Source organism: Pogonomyrmex barbatus, unplaced genomic scaffold (assembly GCF_055798465.1).
Source record: "Pogonomyrmex barbatus isolate J1 unplaced genomic scaffold, ASM5579846v1 scaffold10, whole genome shotgun sequence".
Taxonomy (NCBI): Eukaryota; Metazoa; Arthropoda; class Insecta; order Hymenoptera; family Formicidae; genus Pogonomyrmex; species Pogonomyrmex barbatus.
In genome coordinates this window covers 2,175,899-2,200,452 of record NW_028297099.1, presented here as the reverse complement: position 1 = coordinate 2,200,452, position 24,554 = coordinate 2,175,899, and the positions used below count along the sequence as shown (strand labels likewise).

At 36.3% G+C, this 24,554-nt stretch overlaps 2 protein-coding genes across 5 annotated transcripts; both read right to left on the bottom strand.

Annotated features, from left to right (window-relative positions):
• Nucleotides 1–6,427: 6,427 nt before the first annotated feature.
• LOC105424255 (endochitinase) lies at nt 6,428–15,255 on the bottom strand. Of its 2 annotated transcripts, none has more exons than XM_011634382.3 (10): nt 15,114–15,255; nt 10,310–10,390; nt 9,667–9,996; nt 9,144–9,366; nt 8,819–8,942; nt 8,413–8,610; nt 8,244–8,328; nt 7,441–7,661; nt 6,935–7,108; nt 6,428–6,763 (listed from the first exon to the last, which is right to left on the bottom strand). In XM_011634382.3, the coding sequence occupies exons 1-10, from the start codon at nt 15,169–15,171 to the stop codon at nt 6,638–6,640; spliced, it is 1,620 nt and encodes a 539-aa protein (XP_011632684.2). In that variant the 5' UTR covers nt 15,172–15,255; the 3' UTR covers nt 6,428–6,637. The 2 variants fall into 2 exon arrangements, with proteins under 2 accessions (XP_011632684.2, XP_011632685.2); XM_011634383.3 differs by lacking the exon at nt 15,114–15,255 and adding an exon at nt 10,559–10,716.
• A 4,187-nt stretch (nt 15,256–19,442) lies between these two features.
• CysRS (cysteine--tRNA ligase, cytoplasmic) lies at nt 19,443–23,482 on the bottom strand. Of its 3 annotated transcripts, none has more exons than XM_011634386.3 (10): nt 23,353–23,482; nt 22,885–23,065; nt 22,468–22,807; nt 22,261–22,401; nt 21,980–22,190; nt 21,433–21,908; nt 21,156–21,300; nt 20,879–21,093; nt 20,163–20,537; nt 19,443–20,084 (listed from the first exon to the last, which is right to left on the bottom strand). In XM_011634386.3, exons 2-10 carry the CDS (start codon nt 23,061–23,063, stop codon nt 19,953–19,955), a joined length of 2,214 nt encoding a protein of 737 aa, XP_011632688.2. In that variant the 5' UTR covers nt 23,064–23,065; nt 23,353–23,482; the 3' UTR covers nt 19,443–19,952. The 3 variants fall into 3 exon arrangements, with proteins under 3 accessions (XP_011632688.2, XP_011632687.2, XP_088941713.1); XM_011634385.3 differs by having other exon boundaries at nt 23,261–23,420; XM_089085587.1 differs by lacking the exon at nt 23,353–23,482 and adding an exon at nt 23,207–23,228.
• Between the last annotated feature and the right edge of the window lie 1,072 nt (nt 23,483–24,554).

The following is a 24,554-nucleotide window of genomic DNA, read 5'->3' as shown; positions in this document are numbered from 1 at the left end:
ATCAGAACGCATGTCGTCGGCCGAGGGAGAAAGGGGGAGGACTTGTTCCCTGTACTTCTTTCCTCGGGCCACTCCGTTCTCCGTTCTCATAAAGAAAAAACGATGAAAAAGAAGAAAAAAAACGGCGCTGCCCCTCCCCCTCTCTCTCCCTCCGCGTTATTTCTCATTCGCCACCCTACGTTCCGGCCCAGGGCCGTTACTGTCGGCGGCGAAGCCCCGCGTGCGCGCGCGTTCGCCTCGCGAAGTAATTTCGCTTAAAAACGTAATTAGTGTGCGTCGAGATGGGGTTGAGGGAAAAAAATCGTTAGGGTAGCCGAGTTTTTTTTCATGGTCCGGGGCGCGGGCCGGGGTGGTGGCGCGTTGCGCGAGGGTGCCCTACGGTGTGGAGCAGGATTGCCTGCTCGCTTGGGGTCCCACCCTCGGCCCCTCGCTTCACTTTACTGGCGTGGATCTCTCCTTTTTTTTTTCTCCCTTTCTTTTTCTCTCTTTCTCTCCTGATCAAATCTTCGGGGTGGACTTCGAGTGGAGCGCCGCGCGGAGTAACTCGACCGTGGGCCGTATCGAGCCGCGTCTTTGCCGTGTCGTAAGGAAGTTGAAAGGATAAAGGATAAGGGGGCGGGGAAGACGGCCGAGTCGGAGTCGGAGAGTATAGATTGATAGCCGAGGAAGAGAAAGGAAAACGGAGAAGGCAAGGTCGGATTCTTCAATTTGAAATGACTATCGTTACTCTGCCTCGAATGCCCACGAGTTCCTGATACTACGATATTTGTTCTTCGCGTTTCGAGAAGAAATAGGGTAATTTATTTAGGACATACTAAAATACGATATGTAGTAAAATCAAGCCTCAGTAAGTAGACACAAGCGTGATACAAGAGCATATATTATCCTGAGGCACACAAGCTTCATTCAAAATTTAACAAAAAGCAAATTAATATAAAATGTAAATTAATCTTAATCAGAATTCGATTGTTATCAATTATTAATTTTCCTAAGTCTTAAATTGTCGAAAATTGCCAAGTCTAAAATATTAAAATGTTAAAAGGATCGGAAATGTAGTTATGTATGTATCAACAATTGTATTCATTAATAATATCGCGTGAATTTTTTCGCAATTGTCAAGGCTCGAGAACCACGATCACGGTTATCAACAACAAAGTGTAGTGTGTACGAGTGTATCACGATCGGGCGGATGATATTATACGAGAAATGTCCCGATATGTAGAATTCGTGAGTGGGCGTGTGGATACCCTTTAACATCGTTTTTTACGACGCCCCAAGTGTTACGCGGTCCCGTGCAACCCTGTGACACCCTCTCATGATCGAGTGTAGATCGATTTGACACAAAAAGCCCGATACGCCGCGAAACCCCTACACCTCTCCAAAACCACTCCGAAATCATTCCCGGTGACGTATTACTCCGCGATGCGTGTCGGTGATGTTAATTCCATGCGTTCGTCGCGAGTGCGACACGCGTCCGACGAGATGCCAATGATGCGCGAAATGGAAACCTTTTTTTTCCTCCCTTTCCTCCTGATCTCTTCGGCGAGTTCGATTATCCTGATGCGGGTTACGCGTTCGCATCGTTAGAAGTTCATTATATTTTATGCGTCACCTGCCTCCCTCTTTGTCTCCTATCGCGTAGCCGGCGTACGAATGGAACACGCCGGTATAACAAAAGAAAATAAATTTTCGGTAAAAGCAAAGTGCTACCGGGCTGCGACATAAACACCCCGTCGAGCATGCAACACCTGAGACCAAGACTTATGCGCCTGTATGTGAGAGAAAAAGACAGAGAGAGAGAGAGAGAGAGAGAGAGAGAGAGAGAGAGAGAGAGAGAGAGGGGCAGAGTTACTAGTTTTAACATTGGATTTACATACACTCACATTTCTCGTTACACGCTTAAACATTATCCGAGCGACTTGGTATTATTTATGTTTAATATTCTCAAAATCTCGGCGACGTTTAACAATCGATAATGCGAAGCTCGTTTCCGACGATTCTTTTTGCCTTACGACAACTCCGATCGAATTCCGTACTTCCTCGTCGTTCTGTAAATCTGTTCTTTTTTTTTAAGCATCCCCACAGAGATACAAAAGCTTCGGGCAATTGCACGAACGAGAGCGCGACGCGAGGACTGATTGCGAAGATTTACAGAGAAATAGATCCCACAACAAAACGAGCCCTTAAACTCATTTGCACCCCCTCGTCTTACGACGTCTCGCGGCTCGTTCGCGGCGTCGAAGGGCATCCGGCGGAAGCGAACGGATGTGTGAAAAGAAGAGAAAAAGAGAGAGAAAGGTGAAAAAGGAAGGAGCGCGGCTTTTTCCGGAATCGCGGCGGCGAAGAGGTCGTGGAAAGGGGGAGGGTGAGGAGAAACGGGCTGATTGAAGCGGGCACGATGTTTAATTCAACGAAACCGAAGACACGCCCCGCTAACTACGGAGCGAGCCTCACCATCGACCCCCGAGGAAAACCCCGATGGAGCTCTCCGCGCGCGATATTCCTCTCTTTCCTTAAGTCCTCCCCCACGGTAATTGCTTCTCTCCTTCGCCGGTCCGTACGCGAGTTTGCGCGCTCTTAGAGCGACCGTATCAGCGGAATGACTGGTCATCAGCGAACGGGTAAACCGGTTAATCAGAGATTTTGCACCCTCGACAGAGGTTGTCAGTAAAGCCATTACCGTTTCTTAGTTCTGTGTGCGAATGAATCTCCTCAAAACTCCGTCCATGTCGCGAATCATCTAAGATGTTGAAATCGCAAAGTCAAAGACTCGATTAAAACAAAACAAACTGTCGCTCGATAAAGTCGAGTATAAACAATTGCTAATATTTCATGTTTAAATCCAATTCATTTTTCGCGCGACAGAGACGTTTGCCGTAATGGCAAAACGGAGAAATCGATTCGTTTCCGCAAACGAATCGATTTCTCCGATCCTTTAGAAGATAAGGGAGCCGATGATTCGAGAGGGATGCGAATAATTCGCGAGGAAGAAAACACGCCATCGCCGTCGATGATCCTGCCATTTTGTCTCGGGTGCAGCAATTACCGAGGTTGCATTGCGACGCTCGTCTGCAACGCGCATGTCCTCGAGGGTAAAAGGGTTAAAAGGCTTCCCCTCCCCTACGCGAGAAGGGCAGGTCTTCGTGAGACGTGCGTACGTTCATTTCCGCGTACACGATGCCGTGAGCACGTCGCGGTCGGGAAAAGCGCGTTATGCGGATTTGCGACCGCGTCAGCACGCACATCCCTCATTAAGCCCTCTCTCGTCAGCGGACTCACCCCGTGCAACGCGCCACCACCCCACACGCGTCCCTCGGGTGCGTAACCCTTTTTTTCCTTCTCTTCGACTGCCTTCAATCAAAAAAAAAAAAAAAAAACGATCCGGGTGGCGAGGCTCGGTCGCGTGCGTTTTCCGCGTGCCGCGGTGAGACGAAACGAAACGAGCTCGTGCTTAGTGGCAAGAAAAAGTTTTCACGGACAGCCGAGACAATGACGGCGGCGCAGCTGGTTAAACGCGAAAGGGTTGCCGATTAGCATAAAAGAGCACGATTACATGGACGCGGGGCGGAATCGGATCATGCCGGGTTGGGCTGGCTGGCTTTACCGGGGCAGAACGATAGGCGTTTTTGCTCGCTGAAATTATGTGTATGCAGCAGTGAGTAGCTCGCTCCTGCACAATGCGTCACGCGAGTAGAAATAAAGCGAGCGTTCCTAGCGAAGGGTTGAAGTGAGAACATTTGTTTTGGAGCAAGAGCATGAAGCGAACGCATATCTCTTTGTTTGTATGAATAATCGTTTGTTTTTACTGTCAGGCGATTGCTTATCTTGAAAAACTTACTAGAGAATGATGATGTTATTGAGTTATGATAAGCAGCCCTTACTTTTTGTCGTTCTTATTGATCTTTCCGTTTTTTTATAGGTTTTTTTTTTGTTTGTGGAAGCAGATGCCTTAAGTGTCTACAATGAGTCTTTAAGACGTAAGACTTTGGCCACAATCGATTATTCTTCTATAAATCGATTATGATTGGCCAATTTCTTAAGTCTCATTGTAGACGCCGCTTTAAATATCTTTACTTATCTCTTCCACTTACTATGCAATTGCAGTACTGAACGGTCATTTCCAACTTTTGTTTTTTTAAATTAATATATTTTTTTCTCGTATTAAAGATTTTTTTCATTTTTTATCAAGCATTCTCTTTATTCTGATGGAATATTGAAATTAGGAAATTTAAAAATTTTTGTTTATTTTAGAAAAACATATTAATTTAAAAAAAAATAGAGACAGTCTGCTTGGTATTTCTAGCCTTAAATAAAGAATACAAAAAAATGTATAACTAGATGAATAAATCGTAAGGCAATCGAAAGATTTACCAATAAAATTGATAGATTTGTTAGCGCACGTGCTACAATGAGTAAAATTATTTACCGGAAAAGTGTCAAGAGACTCTCTCTTCTATGTTGGAAGATAAATCAAACGGGAGGACACGAGCGGTCAAATGTGTGTGCGGAGTTGATCGAAAATAGTGAAGAGGGTAACCGAAAAATTGTCGATAGAGTTATAAAAGTGGGTTCCGTAGCCTTTCGCCGCCTCCCCTTATACCCCCCCTTTTCGTATCCCAGGCCACAAAAAAATCAGACGCGGGGTCGCCAGCCCCCGAAATACGACCAATAATACATTATTTATATGTCGTTCGGATGGCACTGCGTTGACACGTGCACGTTTTCTTCAGAATGATAATTTAATTAATTGAAATATAACATTAAACATAAAATAAAAATACTGTAAAAAAAGCTTATAATAGTTTTCAGCATGAAGTTATAATTATTACAATTACGAGCTATTGCCGGCTGTATTTTTAAATACTTTGTCTATTTTTAGCACTTAATGTTCTCTTTTTTTTTTTTAGAATATATAATAATAGCTTCGTATTTATCAATCTCAATTATTATATTCTATATATTATTATATTATATGTATAGAATTCATAAACTCTACATGAGAATGTATGCCGAGAACGCATGAACGCAACTGTTGAAAAAAGCCCACCGAAACAACTGTCAGAATCGCGGAGATCGAACAATGATGATGAACCAATGACTATCGTTAGAATTATATTTTACAGGGTGCTATTCTAATTTTCAAAAACCGTTGCGCTACCATTCACCCTCCAACACGTGAAACGCGTCATCGATTTCGTTTGCACGTTTGACTTTCTCACTGATTTTTTTTATCTTCGCTTTCGCGGCATTATTTGATAGAAAAAAAAAAAGAGAAAAAACGGCGATGATTGTCGTAGAATGAGAAGGAACCGCCTTACGTGGTATAAGAGAAGAGGAAGAAAGGAACGTGGGCTTTGCCGGTGTTCATTCTTGCAAATGCCGCGGTAACTGGAGAAAGAAACGTGCTCGTTAAATTATAACAGCCACCAAGTTCCGCTTCCGGATAAAAGCGATGTAACAGAATGTGGAAGAAGGAGGGACTGGACGAGAGATTTGGGGGATGTAAAAAAGAAGAGAGAAATAGAGAGAGAGAGAGAGAGAGAGAGAGAGAAAGAGAGAGAGAGAGATCATGCGGCAGAGGGTGGCTCTATATGCATACGAGAACATTCAGGTGTCAATCAAGGCTCGGAATCTTTGGACTCTGGGGTGTCGTGCTCGGGACACACACGATTTTTCCGCTAAAAATTTACGTATTCATTCACGAGAGGAGTAGTGCGAACAGAGAACGTTTGGTAGGCAGGGGTAGATTAGAAGAGCGGGAAGAGAGTTCTATGTTTGCTTTTTCACTACTCTTGACTTCATATTCGAGAGCATATTTTTTGCGCCAACCGTCACGCATTGTTAACGTCAAATCGCGTTTTTTCTCATTTTTTTTTTTTTTATGTAGGTTGCGCTACCAATAACGACGGAAAGGAGGAAAAACGACGTCTGTCGCGATTTCGAACGAGAACATATACAAATCCGCGATTGTATCCGTGATATGTGGACTATTCGTTATACTCTTAACAAGTTATTTTCTATTCGTATTCTATGAACTATTCTTGATATATGAATATTTCATTTTGTACAATAAAAAATATATTATGTGTAAGTAGGTTACATGTGCACATAAGGCAACTTTTTAACTCGCAAAAATATCAAATCTTAAAAAAAAATTCTTTTGATGTTTATTTTTGAATTATTAATCGATATATTCACTTTTCCTAAAAAGAGGATTAATTTCTTAATTTATCCCGAAGTTACCAAAATTATTTATTTTTACATTTGCTTCTTATTAAGTTATATTCTTAATTATTAATGATAAATTCTCTATAAAAACTTCTTTTTTTCCTTAAACTTGAACTCATGTGAAAGTATGAAATAAACAAATTAATTTATAAAACGAAGGCCACAAAAGATAGGAAATTTAATAAAATTCTCTTCGAACTTTTTATAAACTGCGTATGATTTATTGTGGCTTGCAGCGATATCGTTTTGCGTCACACAGGCTCTCGTACACAATAACAAGTAATAACGCGTAACGAATGTTCTCTGTCATATGAAATTATCGCAATAAATTTTTTCGTAGACCTGAGAGATATATGAATCGATGTATGAAACGTTAAATGGTTCATATTAGAATCGAATTATCGATGAATTAGACATTTCTGCATTCCTCGCGATCGGCGTTGGCCGGCCAGTCGCAGATGAGCTTGGAAATTTGGAAGATCAAACCGTCCGCACACTTTGTCTTAATCGGTTTGCCATGGTTGCAGACGAAATACTGCAAAAAAAATAAACATTATCTTATAAGACGTGCATTTGGTTAAATCAAATTCAAAGAAGTTAGAACGCAAAATTAAAAAATACGCAAAATACCTCGTGGCAATCATATATTTCAGAAAATTATTAAAAATGCGGATCGAAGATATTTTTGTTTTATTCGCGAACGTACCGTTGAGCAATCTTTGCTGGGGATGATACTTTGGCCATTGCACTCGACTTCTTTTTCATCGACTGGCTTCGACGTAGTCTGCTGAGGTACCTCGGTAGTTCCCTCGGGCTTCGTGGTAGGTTTTGGTTTCTCACCTGTCGAGGGTGTAGTACTGGGTGGCCTGTCCCAATCGGGCTAAAAATAAATCGATTATTATAAAATGATTATTATGTCCATATAATAGTAACAGCAAGATATTCTTCTATTTGGATATACAGCGTTTGAATATACAAGATGATTTCGATTTTTTAAATTTTAGTTAATCGACGATTATCTTATATCAAATAACAATTGTAGAGTTTTCTTAATGTTAAGTAGATATAACTTGTTTATTTGACAGATAAAAAGAAATTAAAAACAATAAATTTAATTAAAATTTTTGCTGTATACAATTTTACTATATATAAATTGAATTAATCATCGATTAAATAAATTAAACTCATAATATTACTTGACTAATGCCTTACTCTAGGAGTTGTCTTGTAATCCTTTTTTGTTACTTTATAACCCTTCAGACCATCATAGATTGCCTTCATGAGAGGATTTGTAGGACCGCAAATTCCTCTGAAGTCGTCCATATCAACGGCCCACACCATAGCACCGAGATATTTCTTCTCTTTGATGAAGTTCATCTTGTGAACGATACTGTCAGCATCCTCGTAGCCAACCCATTGAGGAGGCTTGCTTTCTATCAACCAAGATTTACTGTTAATTTTTTTTAAAGTATTTGCAAATTAATTTTGTCTAGATACCAAACCATTGTTATAGATCACCGAAAAATGTTAAATATTAAATATTTTGTTTATTTTTGATGAAAAGAATGGAAAACATAGAATTCTAATATAAAATAAAATATAGGATAACCAGTAAATAAATTAAAAATGAATGAATATTAAATCTACATATAAAGTTATTTTTAAAATTGTATAAAATAATTATGTGCTTTTCATTAAAAATGGAAACAAAACATTTAACTTTAAAGTTTATTTAATTTCAATTAAACCAATCATAAGTACTAATTATTCCTGAAAAATAAAGATAAATGCTTCTGAAAGATAAAAATGCGATAAAAATGCTATTTATATACAAATAATAAAGAAATCAAATTATCGAACTATATTTTTTAAGCGACTATTTACTGGAGCATTCACCTTGTAATATTTATAAATCAATTCTCCACGCTTTATTTATTGAATTTCCAGCAATCGTAAGTCGTTCTGTAAATATATAAAAACTTTTATTTCTTATTTAGATTAAAAGATAAACTTACGCTTGTACATGTAGGGCACTTTGCCTATATCGTCGTATTCCTTGGTCCATCCGTTATTATCCGGTTCTTTAAGTTCCATACAAATCTGTAGAAAAAAATAAGAGAAAATATAATTATATTTTAATATCGCTTTATACTCATTTTAACTCCTTTCGAATCAATTACTTACTTCGTAGTAAGACAAAAATCCTTTAGCCCCAGTGTATTTACCGGGCGCACCTCCACCCGCTTCCTTGTTAATATAAGTACCAGGCTTGAAGTTGTTGTTACCCTGACTAAGTGTAAAGGTACGTCCATACAACGGGATTCCTACGACAAGTTTGTTGGCGGGACATCCCTTGTCCTCCCAGAGTTGAAGACCATCGTGCTGAAAATAGCGGCAGTTATCTCGTACATTTATGGGCTTGAGTGCTTGAATCTCGATTAGAAATTCTGAGATAGTTAAGACAGTTCGTTAACATGAAAATGTTCAAGTATCATTTTCATCAGCATAAATCAATTATTGTGCAATTTTTCCGTAAGAATAGTGTGCGCGAATATTTTTACCGAAAAAGAAAAAGATGTAGGAAGCATACCACGTTCAGTTTCTCATAAGCGTACTGATCATGAGGTCTTCTGTAGAGCGGGCTGTGGACGTCGGCAAATCCGCCCCAGTTGCCACGGAGATCGTAAGACATCACGTGGATGGCATCGACGAGTCTATAATTATTAAAACAATGATTAAAAAATTTTTATCAATCCTATCTCACGTAAATATTTACCGTATGTATATTATATATATATTTTACTCGTGCATAAATATTAATCTATTTTAATTTAATTAATCTAATTCATATAAATTTATTAATTTATATAATTTATATAATAAATTATTAATTTGTAGAATAAAGAGGAACTCACTCGCATAATTCTGGCACATGGTAGCCCTCGTTGAGGCGGAACGTAGCCATTGGTACCGCCATCGTGATCTCCCAGCCTTTGCCAACCTTGTCGAACGCGGTCCTCAACTCCTCGACGAAATAGAAGAAGTTATTCTTATCGCTGAAGGTGCCACCTCTGTCGGTAGCAGCCGGATATTCCCAATCAAGATCGAAGCCATCTAAGCCGAACTTGTTCATAAACTCTGCGAACGAAATCAGAGATTTTATTAAATCCTTTCTCAATTCAATCGCGCAAAAGAGATGGCGATCCATACTGGAGTTAAATAAATCCACGTAAGAATTTTCATTACATCTTACTGTTAATTATATTTGAATAGAATTTTTTTATTGTTATGCGAGATTCTTAAACGTTGCAAAAAGACAAATTTTTTTTCAAAAGACAAAAATTTTTATCAAACTCCTAGGATCGAGTTCGCCAAGAGTTGCATTTTTAATTCTCTAGAAACTTTTTTATCCAGTAAATACTTCATATTCGAACTCACCGACGACGCCGCTGACCAATGCATCACGTCTGGACTTCACGCTAACCATTTGGCTGTACTTTCTACCACCTTCACCCCAGCCACCGATCGCAACTTGGGTCTTCAGATGCGGATACTTCTGCTTCAGAGCGACAAACTTGTTGAAGCCGCCATTCTGGACGTCGAGCTCCTCGTCGAGGATGAGTACGCTCCAGGTGACGTTGCTCACGCCAATGAAGGAGTAAATGATATGCGTGCACATATCAGCAGGAATGTCATCGATGCCATAGCTGCCTATGTCCGGACGATAGATAGCCCAGTTGCTGAAGTAACAGACCAGTCTTGGATTCTCTAAAATATACATATATTATTCAATGTGCCACGTAATCGTCTAATGCCGACTAAATCGTCGTTAGATCACTCGATTTTTAATTTATTGATATCTTTATTAAATTCTTTTTTAAAATTGTACACTATAAAAAAAAATCAAAGAAAAAAATAAGAAGATTTAAATAGCTAACAAATATTAATTATATAAGAAAGCCGAAAAACATTTAATTTATATTTAAACGAAATATTTTACGACGGAAAGACTTTTCGTGCTTTAATTTTATTCTGACTTTTCGTGCTTTAATTTTATCTTATTATCGAAAATAAAACACACCAGCTACTCCGTACGCCAGAAGTGCCAGCAACAAGGGCAGGGAAAACAACAGCTTTCCCATTGTGAATGTCGTCTTGGAATCTGTAATTACAGAGAGACAAAAAAGAGAGAGTTTAGTGAAATAGATTAAATAAATAATCACAAAAATAATAAGTAGCTCGCTACAATACGGAAGGCTTGGATTTTTTTAAATCACACCTCTTCCTGATTTCTTCTTTTTCTCTTTGCTTTGAATAAATATGACGTTACCTTAATCCACGTATACAATACCGCTCAGCGGTCAAACTTAGAATTTTCTATTGAAATACAAGCAAGCTTTATGCTTCTAATTTAAAGCTGCGTGTCTCGTGCGACTTTCTCGACACTCGACGCGCTTCTGCATCGCGGCCGGTTGGCCGAGCGTTTCGCGTCCGGCCTTCGCGGAAATTTCTTGGAGCGTAAAGCGTTCGATTTATTTTCAAAGTGCCCGAGGGGAATGATCTATAACGACCGGTTCTCCAATGAGCGATGACACCATCCTGAAACCTTCGTGCGGTCGTGATAATGACGCTCGGCTCATCCGTGCATGAACGCGCGTCAAAAAAATCTTCATCCGCCGCGAGATCATCTTCGATCGCGAAATCAACGAATCACCATCGCGACATCGAATTCATCTTTGCGCAAACGCAAAAAACTTGTTCTTACCTAACTGTTGAAAGAAGGGAATTATTGTCAATAAGCGAAAAGTCTGGAATTTAACGAATGTTTAATGTTCATTTTCAGCGCGTATCTGTAAAAACTATTCGGTATTTTCGGGGATCGATCGATGATATAAAATGAGATTTCAGATAAGCTCGATAGTTCGATAGAACCTTTAAACGGCTGTAATTACATTAATTTAATGCGAAATCGATCTGACACATTTCTACTACAAATATATATTCTCCAATTGTGGGCCTTATATTATAATGCACTTATTACGATCACTATTTTTAATCGATAGATGGACATTAGTGATGTCTAACTGTTAACAGCCTATTATATATTCAGCTATACCAGTTCAAAGCAAACCCATCGATCCACCTTCGAATCGAATTAAATTATCAATATGGATAACGGTTATATACGCGAGTCCCGTATAATTGGATTATTCTGTAATATATAGCTGTTAATACACAAAATTTGAATTATAAACGAGATGTGAAGCTAATGGCTTGGTTCGGTCGACTTAGTTTATTTATCTTGACAACGATGTTTCTTTAGTTTATTCTCGCGTTGAGTTACAATTTTCTCGATTCGGATTTTCAATCGGCTATTAAATGGAATTGGAATCGAGAGAATCCGGTTTTGAGAAAAATAGAGAAAACCATCTCTCTTCCGGTAAATCACGAACTATGCTATTTATTCAACGATTTAAAATACTATTAAAGTTGGATATTTTAAACGAGATCCCGAATTATCGTACGAAATCACGATCATTATCTCTTGATATATTTGCGAGATTCGAGGGATTCAAACGAAGGATTACGCTCGACATCGTTTCGAGGATTTCCCAGTGCAATCCACACTCGACACGAAAGGAAACAGAATTACGACTGTACAATGAAGTTTTGCGGCTTGTAAAACATATTCCGGGAAAATCCTAGATTTATCCCTGCGTAAAATTGCGCGATTGCTCGATTGACCGTTCCTTCCCACGCAAGAAAAGCAACCGGAAGTCGCCGGGCGGCGACGCGGCATTCGCTCGCGCGTTTCATCAACTCCGTCGCTTTTAAAATAATTATGTAAAATGCACCGGACTCTGTACAGGATTATTTCGAAGAGCTGTAAGCTCGACGAACAGCCACCGAATACCGGTTGTTACGAGTCTGCCACCCGAAGGTGATAAGCAGAATTAACGACCGAGACTACGGTGGACGGAGACGATGGGGGGAAAACGATGTTTTGAAGTTATAAAATTCTTCGACGAAGTTGCTTCCCTCTCTTCTTCCTTTCCCTTTTTTCCTCGATAGGTCCCGGCGTCGAATAACGATCCGAATTCGGCGTGGCGGGAACTGCGTCTCTCGGGAGAAATCAAAGACCATCCTTCGGATTCTCTACGACCACCGCGTGTCGGGATAAAGCAGTCGGGCGATGTCGCGGCAGTGGTTAAAAATAAATGAACGAACGAAAACGCACCGGTGTGCAAAAGCCTTCTACGCTCGCGGCCGCGACGACCGCCAAGATCCTCGTCCGTGAATTAAGATGCGCGATGCGGAGTCGATTCTTGCGGAGACTCCTGTTCCGCTCGTTACACTTTGAATACAAACGCCGAAGTCGCGTCGAGTCGACAAACCGAGTATCCCCGATATCCCGATAGAACGAATGCCTTTGTTTCCTTTAACTATAATACACTCGATCTCGAAGATCACTTAAAATTGTCTAATTTCCTTAGACATAAACATAAATTCTTTGAATGGTCAATTTTTTTCTGTGAACACTAATCGTTTTAATCGTCAATCTTCCTACTTTTCTATATAAAATTCGCAAAATGTAAAGATCTATTTAAATTCTCGTGAAATAAAATATTCTCAAAATTGAAAAGATTTGCAAAAAAAATGTGCACTCTAAGAATAAAAATTGAATGTTCATGACTGTACGTTTTGTGTATATTACTAATTTTTAGTTCTAAAAAAAGGGAAACAAAATCAAATTGTCTTTAAAGCAATTGTGTCACATCGTGTCACATTGTTTCTCGAGCGAATTTTTCCATCGATTTACATCAAATGCAGTACATGGAAAAGCAACAAATAAAATGGGGAACAAAGAAACGGGCGACACTTGTATTCGAGTAATCGCGTGTTGATGATCGGGATGAGGCTACGGGCGTTTCGCAGCAGCTTCATAGAGTCGTTAGGAGTATCCTCGCGTGCTAGCGATATCGCATTGCTCGCTTTGTCGGTGGCGAGGTAACGGTTCGATCCGGCTGGCCGATGTTAATTAATGTTTTGTTATTCGACATCGCTCACGCTACCTACCTATCGATAACGGTGAACTCTTACGAGAATCTCGGATTTTTCGTTTTACGATATGGTAATACGGGCGCGCGAGGAGCCTCGTGCCTTACGCGGACATACCTCCGGTCTGACCTTCGTTTCGGCTGTCGAAAAGGAAGCAAAGGAACCGTAGCGAGTTCCGCCCATGCCTCACGAGAGGCCCGCAATAAAAATATCTGGAATGTCGGTTAATAAAAAGACGCATAAAAATAAAATAGAAACGGTGTCATCTTCTCATTAAGAAAAAAAGAGTGCTGCTCTAGAATTCGCGACGGATGGATTTCGCGAAACATACACACACACACACACACACACACACACACACACACACACACACACACACACACACACATCGTCGATCTGTCGAAACGTCAAGCGATCGATAAGCGAGTAAGTTTGAACAAATGATCGGTGGTTGAGGCGTTAGAATTGGAGATGAAAATTTTGTGAATTGTTAGCTCGAAAGTATTTTCGGCATGTAGATGCGACATTGGTGTTCGACCTTCGTTTCGTTCGAAGGAGAGAGAGAGAGAAAGAAAAAGGAAATAATTAAAGAAAAGAAAGAACAAAGTGGACATTCAGTAAACGATCTTGTGTCGACGATCCCGAGTTTCTACCAAGTTCGCGCGTGGACATCGCAAACGTGTGGGCTGATGGTTTTTATGATTATGCGATATTATTCACACGAAGTCGTTATCAGAAGTGGCATCCGCAAAGCTTAATGGAAAGACGATTAAAGTGACAAACGCGAGGGCAAATTGTTTCTTAATATCCGATGTATATAAACAAAAGTATAATCATACATGGCATGCGAAATAGCAGAGAAGAAAAATACCTTTCTGTCTTTAAATATCTGAGAGGAATATTTATTATAAATATGAAATTGGAATATCAGATTATAGAAAAAGGTCGGGTAAAGATCATTGACTGAAAAAAGCATTTTTATCTTTAAGTGAAAATAAAGTTATTAATTAATCGTGAATTAATAATTAAAATTAGTGCCAAATTTATTTAGCTTTTAAGCTAATAAAAGCCAACACTGGATATATGTATGTAAAGTTGAGTTTATTCGGAAAAAATTCGTTTTTATTATTAATTAATCGTAACTCTTTTTGCCTAATCCAAATTTATTGATTTTTTTCACGACATTAAATCCTTTGTGATTGTCAATATCAAAGAACATAAATTGACACATCTGATTCACATGACATATTTATCAAACTATTCTTATGCTCCGTCGTAACACAGATACATACACATACGTACACGCACATACAACTTTGTTTATTTTATTAAAATCCGTATAAAAATCTCTATGCGGTGTACTGCACAAAGTCAGACTATTATTTGTCTTCAAAGAAAGCAGCGCAGTCTTGGGGAATAATCGGCTGTCACGAAGCTGTGAGAAACTAATTGTAGACAGCATAGCATTTAGATACTCGAGAAAAAGAAACAGGCGAATCTCACACACAAATCGGCTATCGTCCTGACTTCGATTGTTTCTGACACACGCACCGTGTGTCTTCAGCGATCGTTTCGTCTAATTGTGATAGCTAACAATGGAAATTACCGATACGTCGCGAGCAGCATTCACTGACTAATCCAAGAACAACCGCTCCGTATTACCGTATTAGATCGTAAATGTTCTGTTAAAAGTCGCGATAAGAAAATCTTCGCGGAAACCTTCGCCGACGATACTGCTCGAGGATACGCTCGATCATAGAGACGTTACACGGAGAATGCCGGAGTATCTCGCGAAAAAGAGCGAAGAGAAGAGGAGGAGGACTCACCTGCGCGGCGGAGAGATACCTCGGAAAAAGCGCGAACGAAGCCGCGGGTTAAGCTCATATATACTCAGGTGGGCCTCATTAGAATTCAGATGCACGGGCCCCCGCATGATTGGCTGGTTCGTCGACCCTGCCTCCCGTCGACGTCCAGGAGTGCCGGCGACGACAACGATGACGACGTTGAGGGACGAGGTCGTGTCACAGGACGAGCTGATCCGTCCTCGGTTTCTCACTTGCGAATTGACGTGAATAAAGGGAGGAAACGTTTCTTCTTAATTTTTCAATGATAATTCGAAACTACATACGTCAGAGAGTCGCATCTCGATGATTTCCGGTTTTATAAAATTGTCACTAAGCGCATTTCGCGCTCTGCCAGCATCGTGTACTTTTTTATAAAATATAATATGTATAATATAACATGTATGTATAATATAATATAATATAATATAATACAATATAATATGTCTCGATATAACATTTGTCAATTTCTCGAAATGCATGAAATATATTTTAATTGCCCTTATAATTATAACATTCTAATTATTCTTATAATAATATATAAAATTTTTTTCTTTTGAATATTGAATTAATAAAACGGAAGTGGGCTTGAAATGTACCGATGAACTGTATTTCAGATAAATTGGAATAGAGCAATACATCACTAATTCAGCATCCGTTTTATTTGACACGTCATTGAGATATCGTGTTATCGACATAGGAACTTCATGTTTGACATTCAAATAAAGGCTTGTACCGCTATGTACGTTACTTCTCTTAATATTTGCAATTATCTTGTGATAAATTAAATCTTGAATATAAATTCTAAAAGTTATGGAATCTATTTGAATTTGTGTACATAATAAAAGTATTGTTGTCTAATTAATAAAGATAATTTCTTTAAAAAAACTTCTGAATTCCGCTCTTTTAAATTCCAAAATTATTGATAATTCAATATTTTAACAAAAAATTATTTTTTGAAAACTAATTGAAACAGGTAAAATTGATTTTTTTTATTTGATACATATCGAGGAATAAATAAAATATTGAATAATTCCAAATTTTCAGATTACAAGTATTAATAAAGAATAGAAAAAAATAGAAAAAAATAACAAGAAAATGAATAAAATTAATAGAAATAATAGAGATAGAAAAAAAAAGGATATGCGTACGATACGAGACTTTCGTCTAATTATTATTTTGAAAGGCTAGGTGCCATTGTGACATTGAGCTACTAATGCTTACTTTCAATCTTTCGTCTCAAAAATAATTAAGATGTTCTTCGTGACCATCTGGCGTGATGCAGCTGTTAATACATCAAAACATCGCACAGAATTATTATACACGTACAATTATGCGTGAGCGATCATGCTTTGCCGATCGACACTAAGTCAAGATTATCGGGATCGAAATCCCGATTAAAATCGCAAACGCGAAAGCAATTTTACCCGCGGAGAAATTTCTTTACACACGAGATGCAGGCACATGTTGTTCATTGGTAGCATCGCATTTACCTCTGCAAATCCGTTGAACTTCAAAGTATTAATTAACGAATGAATAACATCTAATTTAGACTGATTGGCAAAAGACATGAAAGAATTAATAAAGATCAACAATGCAAAAGTTCTTCCGCAGTTGTTCGCGCATTGATATTCAAATGCTCCATTTAATTTGCTCTCGAATTACGCAACCAGACTAATATTGGCACAAGTGAAGTCATATCCCACAAAATATTATTTGTAACATCTGTTATCTTCTTGTTAATTCGCATCTTTGGTTTTTGCTATATTATCGTTGCATCAATTTATACAAGATGCAGATGATCAAATTGATTGCAGAGTGATTATATATATCATAATTTATTAAAATAGATTAAGCTGTGTTTACGAATTTTGTGATCTTTATATCTTCGTTCGTCTCATAAATAATTCCGATAAAAATAATACTTAATCTTATTACTAGAAGTAATAATCATTATTATTATTACTTAACTTCACATACGTTAAAATTTGAATGTTGTATAAACAGAATTCTTTGTAAATTGTTTTGATTGTTTTATTTTTAATTTATTAATTTTTTTTCTTAATTAGGAAAAAAACGCGAGAGCAATTCGCGAATTCTTTCCAAAAAAGATCAAAATCGTTGCTTTAGAATATTCCAAGCAGTTATCAGATATTGATTATAGAGAAATCGAAGGAATGAGAAAATTGAGGAATGAGTTAAAAATAGAATTAAATATTCTGATATCAAAAAACGATTTAAAATCACATTATTTGGATTATTTGGATCCAGAATTGTGATTTGAATTTCAATTCAAATTTCAATTCAAATCCGAATTGAATATCAATTTAAATCTCTATGCGGAAAGAAAGGAAACGACGATCTTAAATAATTTCTAAAATATTTTTTGATAAACTATATCCTTTTTAATAGCACACTTTTTCATTCTCATGTTAAATTAGATCCAGAATCCAGATCCAGATTCGAATCTGAATCCACTACAAATTCAAATTCGGTTTGACATCTAAATTTGCTGTGAATTCGCGATTTGAAATATGAATCTGAATTTGATACGTTTTTATTTGAGTATCTTAGAAAATTCGATTAAGTCAAATTTAATCACATTTTTTACATTTATTCTATATCTATACAAATAACATTAAATCCGAATAAATTTGAGGTCTTAATTAAAAATATTCACGGACAAATTTTCACGGATCTTCTTCGTTGAATTTCTTCGAGAACGATGATTTCCTCATAAACAAAAAAATATCCAATGGAACTATTCGATATACTGCAGCCTGGTACAACGTCAAGAGCATCTCGGTGTCAATCATAGCATCGGGATTCTCGGATTTCGGAATGCGCGGCGAACTCGATTTATTTATTAAAAAATTTACGCGTTTGTTCACGCGATGTTGGAATAGAATGGGGATCAGGCCATGCATGGACGAAGAGTCTGTTTGCTTCTCTTGACTTTGATATTTGAGAGCGCGTATTTTTTTGCGTCAACCGTCCCGCATTGTTAATGTTCGGCTCGCGTTTTTTTCGTTCTTTTCCTTTTCTTTTCTACACGTTGTCCGCCAATAACGGTAGCAAGGAGAGAAACGAGTCATCACGGTTACGACTAAAAAAAAGACGTCATGATTTCGTCGGTATCGATTTGCAAGAAAAGGATGCGCAAAATAAGACATAAATATTAACAAAAGAAAATCAGAATTTTTTTAATAAAATTATTTTTAAATAAATATTAATTAAATAATTATTTTTAGATAATTATTTTTTTAAATAAAATTCTTATAATAATAATGCAATTTTGTAATAAAGACTTGATGATACTATAGAATTATTAATTCAACGATACTATAGAAAATAAAAAGAAATTTAAGTTTAATAAGGGGGCTATATCTAGAAACAAAAATTGTAAAGATAAATTATATACGTATATGTCTAATTATATAAATAGATCATCATGAAAGAGTATTTAAATGCGTTTTAACGTCAAAAATCAAGAAAGCACAATTAAAAGTCATATACGATGAACGGAAACTATCGACGAAAGTTTAGATAAGAAAACTTTACGATTCTAAGGGAATGTACTCGACACAATGCTTCGTTAACAAACGCGCGTGCGACGGCGATGACACAAATATGTAAACGAACATGACATGAGATGTATCGTATTAAACTTTCTCGATTAAGAAGGAAGAAGCGTTTCCGTAGGTAGGAGTTTAACCGCCGCTTCGCTCCCAGTCCGGAAACACAATTTGTAATCGTGAGGGTGGGAGGGGGTGGCAAAGCGCGGTCGGCTTTCCCCGATTATTCTGACGAGTTTTCGGGGCTGGGTATCGGTTATTATCGGATACGATGCGTATTTTACGGCGAGTTGGAAAAGCGACTGACGGGTCGACCTGTTCGTCTGCTTCGGGTTTTCACTGCTTTTGAATATGGGATGAATATCGGTTCGCTTTGCGCCGCGAGTCGAGCATTATATCGCCTTCGCATTTACGAAGCTGTCACTGTCGGCTTGACGCCCACTCGTTATGAAAGGGGTATTATGTTTTAATAATGGACAACATCGCGCGTCAAATTCATCCGGTGGAGTGAAAACGCGTAACATTTATTTTGTTCTGACCAGTTTCGAATCGCATCGGCGCGATACGCGTACGTGTGCGTATCAAGTATGAATATGCTGTCGAGTATTTCGCGATATTGAAGCAATTTTTTTCAGTATGTGTGTGTGCGTGTGTGTATATATATATATATATATATATATATATATATATATATATATTCAATATATTTAGTGATCTTATGATGATATAAAATCTAACGTAATGTCACATACACATTTATTGCGATGCAAATACACAAAATCTTACAAAGTTAGCTTACTTTAAAACTAATAAATTATAATATTGGAATTCCTATATTAATTCGTAAATAAATATTCCAAAAAAAAATAATTAAAATAAATAGATTACAAAGTAATTTGAAAAAGTTTAACGATTGAAATACTTAATCGTAAAAAAAGATACTGATAGGAAACCACAACACTTAAATTTCACTTCTCAACAGAAACTTTTAGAACAAAGCTTCAGAAAAGAGAGATAATTTTATATCAATTAATTCAGATATATATTCAGACTCATTTGAAATTATTTTAATACATTATATAAACCACAGTCATAAATTTAGATATTTCTCAATACTTTATAATAACAGAATTATTATTTTCTCGTAAAGCATTGGTACAGCTGTTGAAGTATAAAACTGTCATGATAATCCAGTATAATCTTATAAATAAATCGAGACAGTTCTTTACGGAAGTTTGTAAAATAGATCTTACAAACAACCATTTTGAATAGAAGCCAAATATTCATTATATTTCTTTTCCTGTGCCTGCTGTAACTTTTGCAGCTTTTTAAGTAAGCCTTTGCTAATTTCTTTTCCTTCGATATCGTGTGTCGGCAAACCCTATATAGAAGAGTAGAAAGATACATAAAAAAGAAAGAACATGAAACGAGTATTATACGAAATAAGCAAGATGGTTACCTTATCGTCGAATTGCGAATATTTATCTTTTTCCAATCTAAACATATCTTTGGGCGATATTCTTTTCTGCGCTTCTTTTGCTGCAGCAGCAGCAGCAGCCTCTGCCTTTCTCTTCTCTTTTTCTAAAGTTTTCTCAAATTCTAGTTTTTTCTTAATTTCTTTTTCTTTCAACAACTCTTCTCTATTAACTAATTTCACTTTCGATATTCCTTCGTTACTGTCTTCTAGTCGCACACCAACGTTCGGTAAAATATCATCACGTAACCGATCGCACTCTTGTAAAATATCATTTGCTTTCAAGATTTTTGCGCAATTTCTAACATTCTCCCGGAAATTTGCCAAAATTTCAAGATGTGGCATGACAATCTCTTCAATCTAGTGATGAAATGTAAATTATAACATATAATTATTACATATAATTATATTATTTTGTATTATATTTTAAGATATCTAAATTATATTTCGAGATATGCTCAAAAAAATCGTTAAAGATTATCAAGAGGACATATTTCGAGAAGAGATTAAATGGTTTAATTCTTATTCAAATTTTGCACTCTTTAGATTAAATTGAAATAAATTATGAATTCAAATTTCAGAAACTAATTCACAATGCAAAATTTGAAAAAGATGAAAATTGAGAAAAAAAAATAGTGCAAGATTCGAATCTTGTTAAATTTTCCGACGCAAAAGAGAACTTGCTAATCTATTGATCTTACATTTGTACCGACTGTTTCTTCATCAATGGGAAATCCGACTGAGTCGTACGACGAAGGAATAGCTCCAAAAATGATAAACATTTTCGTAATATATACGGCAATGTCTCTAAGAAGAAGCGTATTTGGATTTTTATTTGGATTCATGTACACGTACACGTTGCAATTTGTTACAAGTTCTCGTATTAAATCAAGCACAGTTCTTGTATCGATGTTATCTGCAATAAAGATGCTTTTAGTATCTAGATAATCAAAGTATAATTAAAACCTAAAAACTTACCACATAATGCTTTATGTATAGAATGCTTTGCAAGATGAAATTTTTTATTGAGTTCCACTTCGAGATTAGACCATTTAGTAAAGTTATTGATTGTAGTATTTGTTCCTAAACTTCTAATTCTACATTTTACATTTAAAAAGAATTCCTGTTGAAAATAATCAAACATGTTTTATTACACATATATTTTTTTAAATACTCCAAATTTTAAATCAATTTAAAGGCATGATATCATATCAATATGTTACATATAATACATATGTAAAAATTACGTACTCACATTAAGAAATTTTTCATATTGTACAGCCATATTCATAGTACTATCGCTATAATCTAAAGTATCTTTCCAAGAATGCAAAAGAAAGGCAAGTCTGAGTTGTCTGCTCGAATGTTTCTTTAATGCGTCCTGTATCGTTACGAAGTTCTTTAACGACTTCGACATTTTGCAGCCGGCTATAGTCAAGTGGCCAGAATGCAGAAAATATCTAACCCAATGCGAATTATCAAAGTACGCTTCTGCTTGTGCAAGTTCGTTATCATGATGGGGGAATTTGAGATCCACTCCACCTGTATGAATATCTAAACTTTCTCCACAAATTGTAGATGCCATGACTGAACATTCAATATGCCATCCTGGACGTCCTTTGCCCCAAGGACTATCCCACCAGGGTTCCCCTGCTTTTGAACTTTTCCAAAGGGCGAAATCTGTTATCGATCTCTTCTCAGAAAGTTTATCTACTGTAGTACTCAAGTCGCCTTAGTAAAATAAAGAAAAAAATAAATTAGCTAACTCAATAAAAGACACATGTGTAATAACACAAACCCACCTTCTCCTTCTTCTAAGCTTGATGTATCACCATATGCTTCTGGTACAAGTTTAGCATAAAAATGTTTCTCTTGTTTATCAAATTTGCTAACGTCAAAATATACAGATCCATTACTTTCGTAAGCGAGTCCATTATCTATTATTTGTTGTACAAATGTTATTATTTCGGGAATATATTCACTAACTCTTGTAAGTACATTCGGCTTTAATACCTAAAAAATTTGTGAAAAATAATGAGTTACAAAATTATTTTGAAAATCATAAAAAATATTCAAGTCTTACATTTAATGCATCCATATCTTTATGAAATTCAGTCTCCCAATGTTGCGACAATTTATTAAATATAGAATGTTCTGTAACGGTGCTACCTTTTGTTCCATCCAGCCAATTAGCTAAAGGATCTCTAGCCTCTGTCAATAATGCCTGTATATACATAAAAATGCTTATACAAAATAATCATAAAAGATTCTCATCATAAGCAACATTTACCTTTTGGAATTCTGCAATTTTTTTTTCATCCTTCTCTTTTACTGCTTTCTGCAGATCTTCTATAGCTTCTGTTACTTTATGTAACATCTTTTCTAACATGCACTTCTTATCATCGCTGCTAGTTTTCACAATATTTTCAAAATTAGACATAACTTTCCTAACATCATCCAGTATATTATTAAGACCATGATTTTCTTCTATATATTTTTCATATAAATAATTCTGCCTTGCTCTTTTTATAATCTTATCATCTATATCAGTAATATTCATTACGTACAAAACATCATATCCAAAATAATCTGATAATACACGACGTAGGATATCGAAAGATATATATGACCTGTAAAGAAAAATTACTTCATAAAATAATCTGTTATATTAAACGATACTTGTTAAAAAGATTATATTCCTAAATACCTTGCATGGCCCATATGTGACGCATCATAAACAGTAGGTCCACAACTGTACCACAGAACACGATTTCCAAACTGTGGAACAAACACTTCTTTTTCTCGGGTCAAACTGTTGTATAATCGCAAGACTGTGGCGTCTTTCCTATCTGGCAGATGCCAGGCTGGTTGTATTCTCTTTGCCATTTCTAATTTGAAAACACAAAGCGTTAACTTATCAATTAAAAAGATTTCTTTCCATAACTATTTTAAATTGACATATTTCTTTAAATTTTTTTAAATTTCGTGACCGAGGAACACATTTTTTAAATATTAAAAAAATTAATTACAGCATAGGACACAAAGCATTAATCATTTATTAATTCATAATGAATTTAATTTACTTTCTAATGTAATTTTGAGCCAACTATGCCGAGACTCGAAAAATCAAACCAAAGGGAAATACGATTAATTCGATATCACGTGTCCAACGCACCGCACACTCAGGTACTTAGATGACGTTATCAAGAAGAAGATATACATCAGAAACATGAAAATGTGGTGTACATACATTCGGAGTATAAAGGCTACTTTCCAGCGAAGATAAAAAGTACAAGGGGCAATCCAAATACGCTTGAAGCGTTTTCTGATTGGTTAACCGGAGCAAAATTATTTGTTCAATTTTTTTGTAATTAAACCCATTTATAGCTCTGATGTTCCTACAAATATAAATTAATCTTAATAAATAATTTTAATCTCAATTTAAGTTATTCTATCTCTTTCTAATTCTAATTCTTAGAATTAAAAAAAGTAAGTTAGGCTGATATTTATAGTCAGTTCTTATACTTAAGATCGTCTTGAATAAGCTCATACAGCTATTGGTTGAAATATTATCTTGGACGATCTTAAGAGTTCTTAAATATAAGAACTGATTATGAATACTGGCCTTAAATTGAGATTAAAGTTAATGTTGATAGAAATGTAAATAAGTGAATCATAAATTTGTTCATTTTTTTGCACCAATTATATTTAATTCAAGAAGTAGGGATGAGCTATATTTAAAGATAAGATCGATATTTTAAAAATTGATTAAAAAAAGAAAGATCAAAAAGATATTGATTACATATTTAATTAAAAAATCGATTTTTCTTTTTGCTCTTATTACTTTTAAAATTCATTTTTCTTTTTAAAATATTTTTTTATGTTTTAAACGTATTAATATTTTTTATTAAATTTATATTATTCAATTCTTCCTTAAAAAAGTCATTTATCAATGTTGACAAAAAATCGATTATCGATTAATTGAAAAGAAAATTAAACCAGTGGCACACGATGCTTTTTTTTCTGCTGGTTTGCTAACTGAATTGCGTGCTTGCTGAATTCTTGTCTTTGATTGGTATATTCTTCTTAGTGTCGGTCCACAATAGGTGATTTAAGCTTTAAGAAGTAAGAAATTGACCAATTATAATCGAATATGAAAAGAATACTCGACTATGATTAGTCAATTTCTTACGGCTTAAAGATTAAATACTTATTGTGGACCGACACTTAGATCTAAAAAAAGACAAGAGCTCAACGAGTATATGAATCCAGCTAGTAAACCAGCAAGAAAAAAAGCATCATGTACCGCTGGCTTTAATCAATACAAAATTTTGATTAAAAGAAAAAAATTATCGATTTTTTCGATTATCAAAAAAA

What these genes read in the sequence shown, in the direction of transcription:
- LOC105424255 (XM_011634382.3), bottom strand. Translation starts at nt 15,171, where the DNA reads ATGAGCTTAACCCGCGGCTTCGTTCGCGCTTTTTCCGAGGTATCTCTC. An exon ending in ATTGGTCAGCGGCGTCGTCG is followed by an intron (nt 9,367 to 9,666) that starts GTGAGTTCGAAT and finishes TTTCGTTCGCAG; the next exon opens with AGTTTATGAACAAGTTCGGC. An exon ending in AGTGCCCTACATGTACAAGC is followed by an intron (nt 7,662 to 8,243) that starts GTAAGTTTATCT and finishes CTTGGTTGATAG; the next exon opens with AAAGCAAGCCTCCTCAATGG.
- CysRS (XM_011634386.3), bottom strand. Translation starts at nt 23,063, where the DNA reads ATGGCAAAGAGAATACAACCAGCCTGGCATCTGCCAGATAGGAAAGAC. An exon ending in AAATTGCAGAATTCCAAAAG is followed by an intron (nt 22,402 to 22,467) that starts GTAAATGTTGCT and finishes ATGTATATACAG; the next exon opens with GCATTATTGACAGAGGCTAG. An exon ending in AATATGAAAAATTTCTTAAT is followed by an intron (nt 21,301 to 21,432) that starts GTGAGTACGTAA and finishes TATTTTCAACAG; the next exon opens with GAATTCTTTTTAAATGTAAA.